The sequence below is a fragment of the Erythrolamprus reginae genome, chromosome 1, assembly GCF_031021105.1.
Source record: "Erythrolamprus reginae isolate rEryReg1 chromosome 1, rEryReg1.hap1, whole genome shotgun sequence".
NCBI lineage: Eukaryota > Metazoa > Chordata > Lepidosauria > Squamata > Dipsadidae > Erythrolamprus > Erythrolamprus reginae.
Window position 1 is genome coordinate 110,478,149 of NC_091950.1, and position 20,170 is coordinate 110,498,318.

At 36.4% G+C, this 20,170-nt stretch overlaps 1 protein-coding gene across 7 annotated transcripts in view; it reads left to right on the forward strand.

Moving 5' to 3' along the window:
- The window catches only part of ANO5 (anoctamin 5), a 79,875-nt gene that overhangs the window by 39,861 nt on the left and 19,844 nt on the right, over positions 1 to 20,170 (forward strand). For 4 of the 7 annotated variants that reach the window (XM_070761899.1, XM_070761865.1, XM_070761883.1 and 1 more), the window contains 10 exons: positions 7,683 to 7,751; positions 9,313 to 9,597; positions 10,973 to 11,086; positions 12,548 to 12,663; positions 14,488 to 14,622; positions 14,964 to 15,069; positions 15,155 to 15,215; positions 16,291 to 16,442; positions 19,172 to 19,246; positions 19,944 to 20,166. In XM_070761899.1, the coding sequence (XP_070618000.1) occupies positions 7,683 to 7,751; positions 9,313 to 9,597; positions 10,973 to 11,086; positions 12,548 to 12,663; positions 14,488 to 14,622; positions 14,964 to 15,069; positions 15,155 to 15,215; positions 16,291 to 16,442; positions 19,172 to 19,246; positions 19,944 to 20,166 (1,336 nt within the window). Of the gene's footprint in view, positions 1 to 7,682; positions 7,752 to 9,312; positions 9,598 to 10,972; positions 11,087 to 12,547; positions 12,664 to 14,487; positions 14,623 to 14,963; positions 15,070 to 15,154; positions 15,216 to 16,290; positions 16,443 to 18,662; positions 18,741 to 19,171; positions 19,247 to 19,943; positions 20,167 to 20,170 lie in introns of all 7 variants that reach the window. The other 3 variants (XM_070761856.1, XM_070761875.1, XM_070761892.1) reach the window with 1 other exon arrangement.

Here is a 20,170-nt window from a genome sequence, read left to right on the forward strand (position 1 = left end):
AGGGCGCGCGCACGCACATACCCCCGACGTTCCAAAGAACCGTCTCCGACCTCCGCTGTGAGAAGCTTTTCTCTGAGCGCTCGCCGCCGTTGCAGCCACCACTGCGGGAGGAGCTGGAGAAAGGGGCAGATCGGGCAGGATGGCGTCAGCGGCGAGAAGCCAGGGGCGCGAGGGGAGCAGAGGCACTGGGGGTGGGGGCAGCCGCGGAGCCGGCCTCCGCACTTTCATCGCTCCCCACCTCAAACTCCAACACCCAGCTCCTTACGCGGAAGAATTAAGCTCTCCTTTTTCCTGCCTTCCTTCTTTGGGGCCCAGCAGGTTTGTGCCGGAAGCAGGAGCCGGGGGACAGCTGCGAGTGGGAGCTCCAGGTCCAAGGCACCGGCAGTGCCCCGCCCAGCTGGAGCTTCCCTAGGAGCTTCGCGGCACCCTAGTGTGCCGCGGCACACCGGTTGGGAAACGCTGGTCTAGAACACTGGGCAACATCAGTATAGAGAAAAAAAAAGTAACCACCAGTTAATGGGTGTGTGTGGGGAATTCCCTGGGTGTGTATGAAAACCGTATGTATGACTGAAAAAAAATCATTCAAATACCAGACACATAAGTCATAGTTACTTCATACCCTCACAAGCTTTTCATATTTCTGACCAAGTGCTTCTCAAAGGCATCTGAGTGTGCTCATAAAATGATAGAAAGTCAAATAGATGCATTTGATTTCAGTTAGATCTAACAGGACTATATTTTTCATTTTAAGAAAAAGTTTTTTTTTTAATTCCCCCCACACCCATTTTTCTTTTTGTTTCCTGTGGGGATAATGACATTTTGTACATAACTGTTTCATAACTGATGTATCCTATAAACAATATGGAAGCATCTTGCACATACAATCATGTGAAAAAGTAAATATAGTAGTAGCAGTAGCATTTAGATTTATATACCACTTCACAGTAGTTTACAGCCCTCTCTAAGCGGTTTACACAAAGTAAGCATATTTCCCCCAACAATCTGGGTCCTCATTTTACTGTCCTGGAAAGATGGAAGGCTGAGTCAACTTTGAGCCTACTGAGATATACCCAATGCAAAGGGTTTTTCTTTTCCCTGTATATATTTATATTTTATCTTTATTCAAACTGAATATAAAAAAGGGGATGATATAATTAAACAACAAAAAAAAAAGCTTATACAATAATTTCTGGTCTTTGCCTCAATCAGGCTTTCCCAAACTTCGGAATTTCTAGGAGTCTGGACTTCCCAGAATTCCATAGTCAACATGACTAATAAAGAAAATTCTGAGTGTTTGAAGTCTATACTCCCAGAAATACCCAAGACTAAACAATGCTGCCCTACTTGTTTCTGAGGAAACTTGATTTTTTTAAAAAATGATAGTTAAATATAATTCCTCCTAAATCAAATATCCATGTTTGTTTCTCAAAGGCATTTCTTATCAGTTCTATTTTTTTAATTGCTGGTTTGTCTATGTTTTATGGTTAGATTGTGTAAATTTTTATTTCTGCATGCTATCTTAGGGGAAGAAATGGTTATCAAATTTATATAGCCATCCATCTCACCAAAGGCAGCTCTGGGTGGCAGGCATCAGATTTACAAACAAGAAATATATATAAAATCAATGTTAAAATATCATAAAAATTATAAACTCTGAGAGAAGAGGGATGCTCATCAGTGGAATCATCTAAGTACCTCATCAGTTCCACTATAGTAAAATCTTAAGGGCTTTTCAGAATGCCAAAAGAGAGCATAATATTTAGAATTTATCTAAATAATACATAATTAGTGAGAAAACATTTATATAATGTATTTCTTATCCATAAAATCATTTCCAATGTATTTTTACTCTGTTCTGTACTATATTTCTGCATCACAGAACTTGGCAATGTTATGTTGATTAACAATAGATGCATTCTTGGAGAAATCTATGCTATGTTTACAAGTTTATGTGCTTTATTTTACGTTCATATTATGCTAAAGGAGCATATTATGCTAACGGAGCATTTAAATTCTTCTGAAAAGTTTCTGGAAAAATGTTTTGCGCTGAATAACCAAATTTGGGGAAAAATTCTCCAAAACCTTTTCTGACCCTTCTTGGATTAAGGAAAACAAGATTATATACAGTACTTTAGTAATTTTTTATCTGAAGAATTTGCTAGCCATTATTTTACATGTTTTAACAAATTTTCTGTGAAAACTTTTAAAAGTTAAAAAAGTCTATGCATGCAACATTTCATGGCCATTTTAACAAGGACTAGACTTCAAAACAACTGCTAGACGGTGCACCTTTTTTAAAAATATGCTTAATGAAGGGCACCCTTTTATTTTAATAGGCTTAGCCATTTTTCTCTCTAAAATCCAGTTTTGAAAACTAGGAATAAATTTTGCAACCTTTCAATAAACAGATCTCCTTCAGAGTTATAAAGTGCTAATTCCCATTGGCAATATATTTAAATAGGGTCAATGAATGGTACAATTTTTGAAGCTCATTTGAATCGACATATGCATTTAAGGCCAACATAAAACTACAACTGCAGTAAGTAGCCACTAATTTTAGGGAATTATTCAGCTTGAAGGGGATTTCACTGAATCATTCTATCAAAACAAGTCTAAAAACAGAATGATACCTTTTCATTACTGATTTAATGTAACTGTACTATTTCAGTTTAGACGTGTCTTATTTCCACAGTGAATTTCTAACTATGGGTAGCATATGGATTGAAAACTGATCCCGTCTCAGTGCTTCATAAGGCAGATGGCTTTGTTTCAAGTGCAAAAGAAGATTACCTTTGATAGCTGCACCTGAAACAACAGTGGAACCATTTTGCACATGCCTAATGGCTATATCAGATCTTCCTGACTTTATAATCTAATTTAACATCTGTCCTAGAAAGAAGAATTCTACTCCCAATGGTCTAAGGCTAATATACATTTTATTAGAAATTGTCATCTACTTAACACTTTGTACATGTGTTGAAATGGAATTGGGGATAAATTAGAACTACTGTGTACAGGACCCATGCCAAATTGTTGATTCCCCAGTTACTATTTTTATAGAAGAGAAGCTGTCTATTTTCTCATGACTCAATTGTGATCTCTTTATATGCAGTGCATAAATACATTATGTTGCTTCAGCTGCTGCTACAAATATGTGGCATCTGAACTCTACAGTTGTGTTTCCCCACCCCCAGTAGTGTTTACTGAATTATGACCTCCATAACTTATCAAACAGTAAAAGAGACAATGGGAGATTTATACTATTAGTCTTGCAAGATTCTGTTAATTCTGTTATTCTGCTTTAGAATAAAATAGAATTAAAATAATCTGGTAAAGTTTCTTATCTGATCCACTGGAAATGTTGACATCAATCTTCATTTTTATAGCCTAATAAGTTAGGGAGGTTTATTTCTCTGGATGATGTGCAGCTGAGGGCTTTGCCCTTTCTTATCTGATCATTCCCTAGGCAGCATCTCTTTTTTCCACCCGATCACCCAAGGTCATTCCCACAAACCATTATAGGAATAAATAACAAAAAAATTATTAAAACTTTGATTTTACAAGGTTACAGACTAAATATCCACATAAATTTGAAATATTATTTAGAATTATTATAGTAATTATAAGAAACCACTCTGTTAAAAATGCTTTTGTTTTGATTTTAAAAAAGAAACAAGGTAAGCCTTTAAAAATTGGGCATTAGAGAATACTAGAAGGAACTCAATATTAGTGTTATGTTTGATTTGTTTGGATTGCATGATTGTTTCGTAATAAGGGTTTTAAATATTGGTTTTTTAAATATTGGATTTGTATTTTGTGTTGTCTGTTGTGAGCCGCTCCGAGTCCTCAGAGAGGGGTGGCATACAAATCTAATTAATAAGAATAAGAATAGAATAGTTTCTATTACTGTAAATCTGTAATGAATTTATTATAAAAGAATCAAATTGTGAAAGGAATATATTGTTGCCCTGTTTAATTTATTTGGAAAAGTACTTGACAAGAAACAAAGGTTTGAATTAAAATTGTATTGCAGGTCTGCTAATGATATCTTTTAAAATATCTGTCCTACTTTAGTGGTTGGAAGCAAGAAAAACTTCAAGAAAGTCAATGTTGAATGTTGAGAATGCTAAAGCCAATCCTTTTTAAAAAACAAAAACAAAACAAAACCTCTAAATATCTGACAAGTGGCAGTACCAATCTGGAAACTATAGGTGAAAAAGTATTTTCTGGGCTGGAAACTCCACAGGAATAGTGACTGTAAACATTAAATAATCTGCTTCTTGAGGGAAAGACTGACAATCTGGACAAACTATTAAAGTGAAGAGACTTTCAGCTGCCAATGAATGCAAGTATTGTCAGTGTCATCATCTTCTCAGCCATAACACATGGCTGTGAACACTAACCACATAAAGGCTAAAGAAAGAAAATGACTGGATTCTGGTGCTGAATAGTATTTTGAGTAGCAAGTGCAAATTATTCAATACTGAAGTAAAAACAATCAGCTTCTTTGAAGGATGAATAAATGATATATATAATGTAGAAACAAGACTTTTTGGAGAGAAATTGCTTGGGATGGTTGAAACAAACCAAAATCAGTTGAAAGAGAGACTAAGATGGTTAGATTCAATCATTAGTTTCACAAGTAGGAGTTTACAAGAATTCAAGGAAGCCATTATTGGCAGTCCTTTTATTCCATCCCAAATAGAATCATTTAAACAACAAACATTTCTGACTCACATATCATCTATTGTTCTACTAATGAAGTAGTACCTATCTGCAATCCAGACAGTGCCATTGTATAGGAAAATAATAATAATAACTTTCCTTTAATTTATCAAAGGAAAGTGTTTTTTTTATTTAATGGATTCTTAAATAATCAAGTAGAAGATTTTTGAGGTTTGTCCAAAGAAAATCAATATATAAGAAACCTTGAAATTAAAATGATGTTACCTTTATATATATATTTGTGATGTAAGCAATGAATAAACCTCTCTGAGATTAAATCAGGTGATTAAATTTTCACTAGAACTTTAAATGCTGTATTCAAAAACTTGTTTTACTTTACTAGTGTTTAAAAATCACAGTTAAATATTATTTTGAGGATGGGCATAGCTATAAAAGATGATATCTTTAATTTGATGATAAGCGCCAATAAATAGTTACTCCATATCACAATCCGACGCCTATTTTGGCACACCTTGTCTATGGACTAGGAATGACCAGGTACTTTGTTCTTTCTCCATGGAGAATCATTGCAACTGAAGTTTGTTTTGTTTTGTTATTAGCACAGTAGAAGGTAGAAAGAACCAAATAGTCCAGCTACCACTTTTAGTTTTTAAAGCAGTGTGTGATCACATCTATTTAAATAATTCTTAAGTAGTTCCATTAGGACTCTCTCTGCTTAATAGGTAACTCCTTAAAAGTTCCAGGAATGTCCTCTCCTACAATGAAAAGTTTATCACTGCCTGGACCCACCTACTAGACACTGTCCTAGAGGCTTTTTATCAACCAGAAGGAATGCAGATCTAATTGGCAAATGGTTACACTGATTTCTTCCTTAGATATTTGGAGTCACTGATTTCTGTTGCTTTTATCTATTTGCAAATATATATGTGCATATATATTTGTTTCACCCATATACTATTTCTGTCTCAAAGCAAGAAACACATAAAAATGTAAAGTGGGATTATGTCAAAGAGGGGTAAAACAAGATTGTGTTGTATTCTCTTGAGTGCAAAATAAGTGAAAGTCCCCTTCCTCTTATTCCAATCTAGTGTGTAACAAATAAAATACTGAAGGGACTGTGATGTCAAGTACATCTTTATAATCATTTATCCAGAATGATTGGAAGTTTGGGGATGGTTGTGGTTGATAATAACTCATAGATGGGGTCTCAATACCCAAAAGAGATCGGTCTACAACATAGGGGTGAATTCACAGCTTCTGCTTGAAGAACAGGTGGAAGTCATAGAAACATAGAAGATTGACGGCAGAAAAAGACCTCATGGTCCATCTAGTCTGCCCTTATATTATTTCCTGTATTTTATCCTAGGGTGGATATATGTTTATCCCAGGCATGTTTAAATTCAGTTACAATCATGGCTAGGAGGGCCTTTAAACAATGTCAGGTTGTGTGCCAGTTGCGGCTTTTCATGGATCAGAGCCCCTGCACTCAGTCATACACAACATGATCATCTCATGCTTGGACTTATGTGATACTCTCTACATGGGGCTATTCTGAAAGAGCATTTGGAAGCAGTGGAACTTCAGTTGGTAGCAAGTGGAACAGCGCAGGCAGTCTTAAAGTGGCCCATGTTATACCACTGTTCCAGAGCTGCACTGGTTATTGGTTCACTATTGTTTACAATACAAGTTGTTAGTTATTAAGTATAAAGCCCTGTACGACATAGGGTCCAGGTTATTTGAGGAACAATCTCCCACCTATGGTACAGGCTTGTCCCACCCATGCCAGCAGAGGAGGCAAGCTGCAGTTCCAATCAATCAAGGAATTCCAACTGAAGTCCAAGAGAAGAGCCTTCTCTGCCATGGCCTCAGCCTTCTGCTATTCATTCCTACTATCCTGTCAAACTCTCCATTCACTCATTCATTCATTTTGGACACAAAATACACATGGGAAACAAGAACACCTCCATCCTAATTTACAAACATTTGTAAGAATGTTGTCGTTATGTGAGGTTTTGTAAACACCCCCCCCCCCCAATTGTGGAGCTGGGATAGGGGTGGCCTGCACATAACACATCTGGCCCATCGCCTGTCATTTTGGCACCCCTAATCCTAGCATATCTGCAGAAACTTTCTTGGGAGAATGAAGAGAAAACAATTACAATATTTTTAGAACTGTTTGCTTTGATTTGAAAATGTATACAGAATGGTGGAACATCACCTTTCTTACAAATTATTATGGAAAAAGAAATCCACCCAAGGAAAGGTCCAATTAACAGTACCAAAGAACATAAGGTCAAAGCAAATTGAAGGTGATTTGAAAAATCTGCTTCATTTAAACCAGAGAACCTATTAGTTAAGTCACCAGGCTAAAAACCAGGAGACTGGAATCATTCACCTTCAGCACAAAGCCAGCTGGGTCATTTTTTCTCAGTCCTAGATTTTCACAAATCTTGCCAAAAAACCTGCAGGGGCTAGTCCAGGAAATTGCTAAGAGTCAAAACTGACTTGAAGATATGCATGCATGCATGCATACAAACAATGTACACAATGTAAATACAGCAGCCTTCAGCTGGAAAACATAATGTACCATTGTAAAAAAATATCTATAGTCCAACAGCACCCACTGCAATGTACTGGTTCAAGGTCAGCCACACTCAGACTCTCATTTAATAGAACAAAGAAGAATGAAAAATATTGTTCCTGATCCAAATCCATTCATAAGAATTCCCGTTTCTTCTTTCCTATTTTATTGTTCTTTTTTCTTAATTTATTGTTAGCAAAATAAAAATGTCAGGCAATGTGTTTAATATTTTACTTGTTTTTATACTTTGGGGGTTATATTTTGTAAGGGCTTCCATCAGGTTTGATCTGGAAAAAAGTAACTGATAATTCATAAAGATGATGCAAAAGAACTGTTTAGAAGTTGATGTATATTAAAACCTCATGTTGGTTGAATAAAAAGTAAACAGCTGTCTGGTGGGTTTTTTTCTCCCTAGGATCGAAGGCGAATATTTGAGAAGAATCTTGTAAAAAAAGGTCTGGAACTAGAAACTGAAGATAAGAAGGTAGGAATTATTGTGGGTTGTTAGTGATTAAAGTAAACAATTAAAAGTATTGAGGCAATGAAAATCGCTTGAAATAGCTGGCTGTGGAATCTTTGCTTTCTGAATACCATGTTTAATTTGTTTGTTTATACTACCATCATTGTAGATAAAAGATGGTAATCAGAAAATAATACTGACAAGTTTCTCCCTGAAGCAACTTTGTACGTAAAAGTACTCCACAATTGGTCTATATTTTTTACAATTTTGTGAGCTTTTGTATTGATATTCTGTCCTTTTCTTGTTAATGGGAGATTGCACTATTTGATATCTTACTTTTATGTCTATCCCAGATTACAAATAATTCCATGCAGGATGGAACTGATTAAAAGTATTTTTTTTAAACTGGATGAAATTGTGCCCATTTACCATCAGGTGATATTGCTAAAATCTCAAGTAAATTGGAAAAAAGAAAAATATAACCAGCAGCTGCAGGGACAAAAAAGATTTGGACATAAAGAGAATGTTTCATGAAAGAAGTAGAAGGTTCAACAATTTATGTTGAACAATTTATGTTCAGATTGTGGGTGCAATCAAAAGGAAATAATTTCAAATATTCATAAGGAATGAATGAATGATGAATTTATTAATATACTAATTTAAATACTAGTAGTGTAAGTGCATCTAACCTTTTCTGCCTTCAATTCTAAAAGGGATACGACTAAAGTACAATGCAGTAAATTGCAAACCGAGACTTGATTCTTACTAATGTTTGTAAATTAGGATGGAGGTGTTCTTGTTTCCCATATGTGTATTTTGTGTCCATGCACTTAAAAGCTACAGGAGGACCTTACCATTAATTGTTTTAGTCCCAGAATGTTTTAGATTGCTACCCCCACCCCCACCCAAAAGATTCCATCCTGGCTGTTTTAGGGACTGTTCCATTTGGACTTTTTCTCTTCCATTTATCCAAGTATGGATAAATAAACAGTAGAAGAATAGCAAGATCAGTGCATATCCCAGCGATTGGTTAGGTTGCACAGAGTTGGCCTACTCCAGGTCCTGTCGGCCAAACAATGTTGGCTGGTGGAACCACGGGGAAGAGCCTTCTCTGTTGTGGCCCTGGTCCTCTAAAATCAACTTCTCCCTGAGATACATTCATCCCCAACCCTCCTTGCCTTTTGAAAAGCACTAAAAATGCACTTATGCTGGTAGGCCTGGGGCTGTTGAGCGATAGTTCTTCACTCCAGCCAGTAGGGTGAATGAGTGATGATCATATTTAGGGGGTATTTTAACTGGATTTTAATATTTTTACTTGTTTTTATCTATGTATTGTTTTTTAATTGTTGTAAGCCGCCCTGAGTCCTCTACAAGAAGGGCGGCCTATAAATTTTAAAAATAAGTAAATGCTGGGAGAAAAATAGAGTCTTGTGAACACTGGAAATATTCAGAGAATATTGTCCTTCCCGGTTTTAGATGGAGATAAAAAGGGTTATTGTCCAAATTCTTAGACTTTACAGCCATTACCATACCTCTGGAGGGCAAATTGCTTAGTTTATTATCATCTTTATTGTTTTGTTTGCAGGAGTCCGAAAATGACAAAACGTATTTTGTGAAGATTCACGCCCCCTGGGAAATTCTGATCACTTATGCAGAAGTGCTGAACATCAAAATGCCCATCAAAGAGAATGATATTCCCTGCGAGGTGGAGAACCCATTGGAATGCATATCCTGGCCATTCAGGCTACCCGAGATTGTGATGCACCCTGAACCTGACTACTTTACAGCATCATTTAGCAAAGAAAGACAAGAATTGTACCTTATTGATGATGAGAATACATTTTTCTCGCCATCTGTGAGAAACAGAATAGTGAGTACTTCATTTATCAATTCAGTGATTGTGTAATGAAACAAGTCAGCCTGTGGCTTAAATAGCAACATGCTGCTTAGCACAACATATGCCTGTGAGGACTGCTGTCAAATCGTCCCTAATACTGTAATGTTGTTGACTTGTGGTTGGTTGGTATACAGAATCATTTGAGAAAAAGTACCCTGAGCATAAAATGGCATCTGCTTTACTTTCCTTGGTTATTCTACCCAGAAGAGGCCTTTGTATTAAATGATATGACTCACTATGATTTACACTACAAAGGATGACTCGGCAATTGCAAAAGGCCCAAATATGGGAGAATTCAGCAGGGTCAACCAAAGGCTCCTCAGCTAAATGTCTTTCTTATTGTGCTGCTAAAACCACTGCCATAGCTTCTATACTTGCTTGATGTAGCCAGAACTTTAGGCAGTATTTTTTCCTCCCAAGGGTGGGGCTCTTTGCCAGTTTATTTCATTGAGGTGTTTCCTGTTTTTTCTCCTTGTTGGAATGGAAGGGTTGCAAATTGCTTGGCCCTTCAGAAGTGTGAAGCAGTACTACTTCTCCATGCAGCTTCGAAGGAGGAAGCATAACCAAACAAGCCAGCTCTTTGAAAGTTTGCAATTGTAACAGGCACACACACACACACAAAGGCACACAATTTTATGTAGTTGAATGAATACAGTCAACTTACAACAGTTCATTTAGTGACCATTCAAAATTACAAAGGCACTCAAAAAAGTGTCATGACTATTTTTCACACTTGTGACCATTGGAGCTTTCCCATGGTCACGTGATCAACCTCAGTATATGACAACTGATTGTACTCATGACAATTGCAATATACTGGGGTCATGTGATCACCTTTTGCGACCTTCTGACCTTCTTTCAATGGGGAAGCCACATTCACTTAACAGCCATGTTATGAACTTAACAACTGCACTGATTCACTTAATAAAGTTTGTAAAATGGGAGAAAATTCACTTAAGAGATGTCTTGCTTAGCAACATAAATTTTGAGTAGAGTTGTAAGTCAAGGACTGTCTGTATATCCCTAATAGAGTCATACTTTTTTCTACTTCTTCAAAAATATATTGAAAAACATAAGGTGGTGTGGCTGCTGTTCAGTTGTTTAAATTCCTAACTGGAAGACTAAAACAGCAAAAGCAATAACATTCCTGCAAACCAACATTTATCTTAGGAAAAATTGCTTCCTCTTACAAGAAGTATTTAGAAATGGTCTCAAAGTTTAATGACAGTATGAGTAATCAAAATGAACATAACATTTCAACAGGGGATGAAGAAAAGTTTTATATTCCCACAGTTTAAATAATATGGCAATAATTTTAAATATGTCCTTCTTTCCCCTTCTCGTCTAGGTTTTTTATATTTTAACAAGATGCCCATATGGAACAGAAGAAGGGAAGAAGAAGTTTGGAATCAAAAGACTTCTAAATAATGGCACCTACTCTGCTGCTTACCCTCTCCATGATGTAGGCATTTTAGTCATTTATTTATTTTCTAGTACTTGCCTATTTTCTGAAGGAAACCTGTCTTTCTTTGGATATTGTATTTGAATACATTTGTCTTTGGTTTCTAATAGGCCAGTATCTATGTTTTTTGTAATTGGGAATATTGTTATGAATTTCTTATATTAAATATACGTGAATGCATATATGTATGCTGAAATAAGTCTATAAATATATCATTAAAAATAAAATTGGAAAGAGAGAAAGAACAATATCCATTTATAGTTGTAGAGTAAAATAATGACAAGCGCATTAGAGGATTAGAGATTAGTATTATGTTGCCCTCTGGTGGCAAGAAATGAACACTTGCTGGATGAATGTGTATTTTCCCTTTAAACACACCCAACATATAATTAGCTTGAAGAACAGTCTTATTCTGAAAAGTTGTAAAGGAATTATTACCTTACATTATAAGGTAATAATTATAAGTCTATCTCTTCAGAAATTGTGGGTGTGACATCACTGGTAGTTTTTAAGACTGGGCAGCCACTTGTCTGAAATGCTTTAGGATTTTCTGCTTAAGCGGGGAGGTTGGAGTAGAGGACCTCTAAGGTCCCTTCCAGCTCTGTTTTGATTGATTCAGAATCATATAACTCTATGTTTGAGATGAAGAAAATCTCTCTAAAATTCTTATGGAATAACAAAATACGTTAACATTTGTCATGCTTTCTCTGTTGTATGCTCTTTTCTTATCTATTTTTATTTCCATTTGATCGACTTTATTTCTGAATCACATGGTCTGAGTTGAGCAGATATAGATGACATACACTTGTATGGGGTTTTTTTCTGCCGAATCACCCTAGTATACCCAAATATATACATACATACATACATACATACATACATACATACATACATACATACATACACACACACACACACGCATGCATGCATGCACACCCGCACCCACTCTATTTCTGTACGGGTGGGAAAATCTCTCTCAATTAAACATAGAAACATATTTGGGTATACCAGGGTGATTCGACAGAAAAAAATATATAATTCTTCCCTGGTACAAACTGAGAGGAGGAGAACCTGTGGTCTAGAGGTTAAAGCTACTTTCTTACAGGCAGACTCTCCAGGTTCAAATCCTGGTAAGGATATGGCTAACTGATGAGAGCAAAATAAGCTTGAAATATTAGTCTCCATTTTCGTTATCAGGAGCTGCCGTCTTTATATATATTATATATATATTATATATAAAATATAAACACACACACACATTCTATTTCTTCGGAGAGGGGCAGCATACGAATCTAATAAATTATTATTATTATTAATTCTGTATGGGTGTCAAAATCTCTCTATTAAACATAGAAACACCCATAAGTTTATTTTGTATGTTGCAATAGTATGGTTGGAGAAATTATGTTGCTATTTATTGATGTACTTTGTTTCTTCTCTATTTTTTTCACATTGATTCAGTGTCAGTACTGGAAGAAGTCAAATGATCCAAAATGTGAAAATGAAAGATATACATTATATAGGGAATGGGCCCGTTTTCCTAGGTTTTACAAGGAACAGCCCTTGGATCTTATAAGGTAAATGATCATCCCTCATATATTAATGGCCATTGGGCCTTTCAGAAATATAGCAATAGCTTTATAGCACACCTGAGATGTTTACACTGTTAGCATATTGCCCCCAAATATTTTACCATCCTTGGAAAGATTTTACCTATTTTGGAAAGATGGAAAACTAAGTCAATCTTGAGCTAGTCAGGATCGAACTCCTGGATATGGGCAGAGTCAGCCTGCACTACTACATTCTAACCACTGCATCATCATTGCTCTAATAGTATATGCTATATTGCTTGCCTGTATTTCTTTTTCTAAACAATATCTCTATACGTGGAATATAAAATAAAAATCAAGCAGTGTATGTGTTCTATCCCAGCATCGAGCACCCCAAAATAAGATGCACACCACCAGATTTAGTACTAAAAGTTTTACTCCTAACAAAAATCTTAGCAGTTTGAGTCTTTTTAAAAAGAGAGTAAAATCTAACCAAGGCTTCAACAAGTTGATTATAATATCTTAGCAGCTGGACAGAGTCCCAAGAATACGTAAACACAATAGTAATTACTATATTGTAGCAAAGTTCCATATTGTAGAGTTAGGAAGGTTGGCTGGAAGCCCGGAGCTAATTAATGAAGACAAAAATATGGTTCTTTTAAAACACAAGCTGGAGACAAGAGCTGTAACAAGATTCAGGAACGAACTGCATTGTTCTCTGCATCAAAGTGTTGCGTGACTCCTCCTTAAATAGCCTGAGGACAAATAGCCCAGTAGCAAGCAGTGCTACTTACGAGGAAGCTTCCTCTTGAGTAACCACTCTTGCTGCCTATAAGCCCTGCGAATCCTAGCATCAAGAAGAGGCTCCTCCTCTTCTAAGTCACTCATCTCAGGAGGTGCAGAAGGCTTTGGTTGCTCTTCAGCCTCTGACACCATGTCCTCCTTGCTGTCAGTCTCAGATGCCAGAAATACTTGTACCATGCCTCCACTATATCTGAGTCCTCTGGATCAATTGATAATTGTGCAGGATGCAAATGGGCCACAACAGTATGCTTGAAAAATAATTTGGAAGACGTGTTTTTGACCATATGCACCTTTCTGTCCATCTCTTTCCCAGCTTTTCACACAAGCCTGGGGGAGAAAAAACCACACCACCCTACAGTAGCTTTAAGTAACTGTAAGAGTAATATAGAACAGTAACATTGCTGGTTGAAGTCAGCAATAGCAGTAGCATTTAGACTTATATGCCATTTCACAGTGCTTAACTTCACTCTCTAAGTGGTTTACAGAGAGTAAGCATATTGCCCCCAACAATCTGGGTCCTCATTTCACCTACCTTGGAAAGATGGAAGGCTGAGTCAATCTTCTTGAGCCTACTGAGATTTGATCTACGAAACAGCTGGCAGCCAATGATCAACAGAAGTAGCTTGCAGTACAGCACTCTTAACAATTGCACCACTGAGATATGTTACATTTGCCAAGGTTGAGAAACAAATACAGAGTTGTTAACAGAGTTAACATATTTTTTTCATTCTCATACAAAAGTCTTAAAAATAACTACTTTAATAGATACAAAAGAGTTTCTGGATTGCCACCTTTTCAAAACATTTTGAAGCATGCAGGGTGATAATACATACCGGTAGTACATAATAGATAGGAGAACTGAATTGACAATAATTCAATATACAGTATTTTAGATATATGGATAGATATCCAGTATTAGAACATTCAGGGGTGAATAAGCTGAGGATTATTTTACAGTAAGTTCCTTTCGGATATGTCTTAGGACATTATATCCTCTGTTGTTATTTTGAGTTTTGCCTTTGTTTATCTTGGATTATTTTCTTGCAGGAAGTATTATGGAGAGAAGATTGGAATTTATTTTGCCTGGTTGGGTTTTTATACCGAAATGCTGTTCTTTGCAGCTCTTGTTGGCTTCATTTGTTTTCTGTACGGTTTGTTCACAATGAATGAAAATATGAGCAGGTAAGTATAATTGACATAGCAACATTAGTGAAATGTTGACCAGTTAATGTTGAAGTCCTCCCTCCCCTCCTCTCTCTTCTTTCTTTCTCTCTTCCTTCCTTCCTTCCTTCCTTCTTTCTTTCTTTCTTTCTTTCTTTCTATTTTGCCGTAATGGCTGATTTGCATATATTGCACAAATCTATGATACTGTGGTAGAACTGTAACCTATGCCATAACAATGGCTCAGATATAGCTTCTTACTATGTATTGAAAGTCAGAGGTTATATCTGATTATAAACAAGTACTATTGTTCCTTTAATCCATTTTATTAAATATACCGCATCTTTGTCCATCTTCTTTAGCAAAGAAATATGTGATCCAAGTATTGGTGGAGAAATTATCATGTGCCCATTGTGTGATCGAAAATGTGATTACTGGAGGCTAAATTCTACTTGTGAGTCTTCACAGGTTTGTAACAATTACATTTCTGCTTTCAAAAATACATACTGTTTCATATATTACTCAATGGATAATGCCTGTTTTTCAATTGTAGTATTCCCATTTGTTTGACAATGTGGCGACCCTCTTTTTTGCAATATTTATGGGCATCTGGGGTAAGTATACTTGTTTCATTATTAATGTTTTCATTAAATTAATGTTAATTTTATGGAGTTGGGGAGTTATTTATTCAGATTTGCTTCTGTGTTTTGATTTGTACACTTCTCACATTTAAATGGGTGTTACAAAAATTCCACAAAATAAAGAAGAGATAAGTAAATATTCTGCACTCGATCAGACTCCATTCCATTTATAGAAAAGCTGTTCAGGATAAAAAGCTTTGTTGAACAACTATGACAAATTGTAAACATCATTGATCTGAAGAAAAACTGAATAGTTGAATTAAACCACTATTTTCAGTTGATTGATAGGGTCAATGTTTTAGGCAAGTTATTATTCTGTTCATGCTGAACATCTTCTATATTATTGCAATATTTCCCTAAACATGTTTTTTAATTGAAATTAATGCAACTGGTTAATTCTGATCATCCAACAGGACCCTGTTGACATAATAATATCCACATTTATAATAAAAAATAATCATTTCTATATCATAATTAACACAATTTTTCTAAGTAAATATTTGTATAAGTAACTATGACTTCTAACTTGTGTCCCGGAGTTGTATGTGCTCTATCACTGGAGTTTATTAAGAATTGCTGGACAAACATTTGTCTGGAATGCTTTAAAGTTACCTGTTTGAACAGGGGGTTGGATTAGAAGACCCCCCCAAGGTGAAATCTACTTAACCTTCCCTACTGGTGTAGAAGCACACAATTTGCATGTATTTGCTCACTTTGTGTGCACACGGGTTACCATCTTGCATGCTTTTTCACCTTCTGTGCATGTGAAGAGGCTTTGCTCATGCATAGAGGATTTTAGAAATAAAATGGCGGTTTCCGGGCAGGTAGACAGAGCCTCACGCTGCTGCTTCTACCAGTTCTCCAAACCACCAGAGGGCGACACTACCAGTATACCCAAATTGGGCTGCATTGGTACCATTTCACCCCTGCTCCAAGGTCCCTTCCAACCCTATTATTTGTTATTTAAACAGTAGAAACTATTTAAGATTATGCTGTCTCAAAATATTTTTAGGCTAATTTTATGTTGGTTAACCTTCTCCGATTGTAGTTACACTTTTCTTGGAATTTTGGAAGCGACGACAAGCTCGACTTGAATATGAGTGGGATTTAGTTGATTTTGAGGAAGAACAGCAACAGCTCCAACTTAGACCAGAGTATGAAGCAAAATGTACACAAAAGAGGAAGAATCCAGTAACTCAGGTGATTTATTTAGAAGATAAAAATTATTTTCAGGTTGTGGAATTAATTGCATTTAGGTAGCTTTTTTGAAGAATCCTTAGGTGAGCTTGCTCTCAAGACCTACTATGCTAGTTGAATTTAAGGTGCCGACTAAGAATACATATTTGTTCCGGAATATGATAGGTGTGTATTGCTTTAACATGTTTTACAATTATACAGTTGTTAAAATGCAATTTCATTTTAAACATCAGCACTTAAGTTATTACCTGAGATTCTGATAACAGGGCACCAGGATTTATCAGGCTTTCCCTATAGGTAACCATATAGTATTTTACTAGGAATATACATTAACATGTTCACTTAATTTACTGTGATCTTGAAATTGGTTCAGCTATTCAGAAAGAAATATGCAGAAATATTAATAGGAAAGTGAACACAAGAACAAGGGGGCACAATCTGACGTTAGTTTGGGGAAAGATCAGAAGCAACGTGAGAAAATATTATTTTACTAAAAGAGGAGTAGATGCTTGGAATGAACTTCCAGCAGACGTGGTTGGTAAATCCACAGTAACTGAATTGAAACATGCCTGGAATAAACATATATCCATCTAAAGATAAAATACAGGAAATAGTATAAGGGCAGACTAGATGGACCGTGAGATCTTTTTCTGCCATCAGTCTTCTATGTTTCTGTGCTGATTTACTTCATATTTTGGTGCACAGTTGCTGCTATAAAGTAAAGCCTTCATTAGGGAAATATAGTACTAGGGAGACTTTCTGGCTTCCTAAATCCAAAGAAATTCTGCTTTTGGGGGTAGCAATGGCACCATCTTAGTTGAGATACTGGAGCACTGCTTTTTCCATATTCATCATTTCATTTGAGGCTTGTTTCAGGAAGCGCTTTTTGCATTTATTCAATACCTGTACTTTCTTATAATGTTAACCCAGAGATCTTAAAACTTGGCAACTTTAAGACTTGTGGACTTCAACTTCCAGAATTCTCCAGCTCTAGCTATGCTGGCTGGAGAATTCTGGTAGTTGAAGTCCACAAGTCTTAAATTTGCCAAGTTTAGAGTTAGTGTTAACCCATTGTTCTTGTTCTGTTCTCAGGAGCAATAGAGAATTTTTTAAACAGTTTTTCATAGGTCTTGTTTTCCAAGATGATTGCCTTTCATTTTTTTCCTACTCAGTCAAGAAATTAAAACAATCCTGATAAATTTGAAGTTTTCTTATTGCATCCTGACTCATATTTATAAAATCCTCTTCTCATCCCTAGGGATAGTATGTGTTTCCCTCAATCTCAGATAATTTTTTAAAGGCCTGGGAGATTTAGAGTTCTGTACAGCATTTTAGCTGTGCAGAACTCTAACTTTCTGGAGAGAGAGCATTTACATTTCTAGGATCAGTTGCAAAAATCACAGTCCAATATCTGCTACTACTACTGGGACTGATTTGGTCTTTACTTTCCATATCTTCTCTAATTCTTCCTTCAGACCTGATACTTCTCCAGCTTTTCATACTCTTTCTTCCTGAGATTTCTGTCACTTCACACTGCTTAATCTATCCCACCTCTTTCTTCTGATCCTTATCCATATGTTTGCTTGATTGGTCAGTACCTTCCTGTCTCTAAATCAGTCCCACAGAATCTTAGTCTTTCTCTAAGATGTCTTCATCTTTCTCTCCCACTCCCTCTCTCTCTGTCTCTCTTTCTCTCATTCTCCCCCCCCTCATTCTCTCTCCACTCATTCTCTCTGGCTCTATCCTCTCTCCCTCTCTTTCTCTGTCTCTCTCTGTGTCATTCTTTCTTTCTCTCTCGCTCTCTCTCTTCATACAAATGTCATTGTCTCTGAAAGCCTAGATAGCACCTTATCTACCTGATAAGGCAGTTAAGATATTTGTACAGTGTGTATTTATAGTCTGCTAATTAAAAAGTGTTTATAATTTGACAATGATGAAGGCCTATTTGAGAAGTGAAATATAAATGCCTCTGTTGATTTGTGTATCTGTACACATTGGATCTTTGTGAGCAAACATGCCAAGTTCATACAGAAGTGACCTTTTCATCCACCCTTTGGAATCATTCTCTTCCAGAAATAAAACTTGTGAAGGATTATATATACAGGCAAAAGGGTTGTGCATTTTTTTGCAAACCAAGCTATGGTTACCTGAACCAGTCCAAAATTCCATTAAAATCAATTGCTATTCACTTTTTAATTATTCCTTTTTCAACTGATGTTTTAGGAGTTAGAACTGTGTAAGAGGAAGAGCATTCATGACTATGGAAAACTGAGCTTGTTATACTTTGGAATATTGTTTTGGGTAAGAGGGCTACACCAATTGCTGCAGTTTAAGAATGGCAAAACTAATAAAACAAGCCATTTCTTCAAGTGGGGCAAAAGGAAAGCATCAGAATATGGAGTGGAGTGGTGGATGGGAGTAGCTACTGAACAATTTGCTGAACAATTAATACAGACAACTGAAACGAAATCTGCTCTCAACTTCGACAGTTCGTTCATAAAGCCTAAAACAAACAAACAAACTATAGGATGACCTGGTAAATGGGCCACCTCCCATTCAGTTTGCCACTCCAGCTTTTCTCCCCAAAGAGGAAATGTGCCATATTATGCCTTTGTGAGGGAAGGGATATGGGATTTGCTTTCTCCTAATGTTTGAGGTTGCTTTCTGCATTGGTCTACATGCAACTATGACTGTGGGTGGTGAAAAGTGCTGTGCTTGCTTGACTATTTCAGGAGCTGGAGCCTTATTTACCTCTAACTAGCCAGGCTGTACGGTTCTGCATCTCAGGAACTACCGTGTTGTTCTGGGTGAGCTCTTTTTGATTCATCATTCTAACACGCCACTGATCACTCTTTAAGCTTGGATGTTTAGCATGCAGGAATGGCCCTATTTGCTTTGGATCTCTTTCACTCATGCTTGTTGCTTCAAGGATTTCTAACTAACACTTTCCAGTTTTATTTTTCTGCTGCCATGCAAAGTACACAATGAATATATAATGCACAGCCTGAGCACCTTCTCCCCACCTCTTTTTAAATAACAGTTTTCTATACACTTCCTTCAGGATTTACCTGAAATGTGTTTAGCAATATGCAGTTGCTACTAGACCTACACAATGTTTTTCCAACTCTGGTTGGTGGATTACATGATAGAATTGCACTGGTATGCTTAACATGATCACGCATGGCATGTTTAAAATGAATTTTTAAAAAACGTTACAGCTACATTGGGACTATAACTCCCATAAAGAACTGCATGCTTAATTCCTCTCTGAATAGAAAGTAGAAGTAAACAGAATTATTATTTTTATTTAAAAAACTAAAAGGAGAAACAATTGATCTACTTCCATTATGGAAGCAGACATATGCATTCAGATAAAGTTTTCTTCCACTTATGTTCTGCATGATAGAACTTTCTAAACATTTATTCACAATGTGCATTTTGCATGGGACACTAATTTATCTGGTTTCAAATCCTAAGTAGTCTTAATTTATGTGGTTGTCTCAGATCTCTTTAATCATAGCGAGCATGATAGCTGTGATAGTTTACCGCCTTGCAGTCTATGCTGCTTTTGCCAGCATCATGGAGAACACAGAAACCCTGCAACCCATTCGAGGTTTGTTGACACCACAACTGGCAACGTCAGTCACTGCATCATTACTCAATTTTGTCATCATTATGATACTGAATTTCCTGTATGAGAGGATAGCCATCTGGATCACAGATATGGGTAG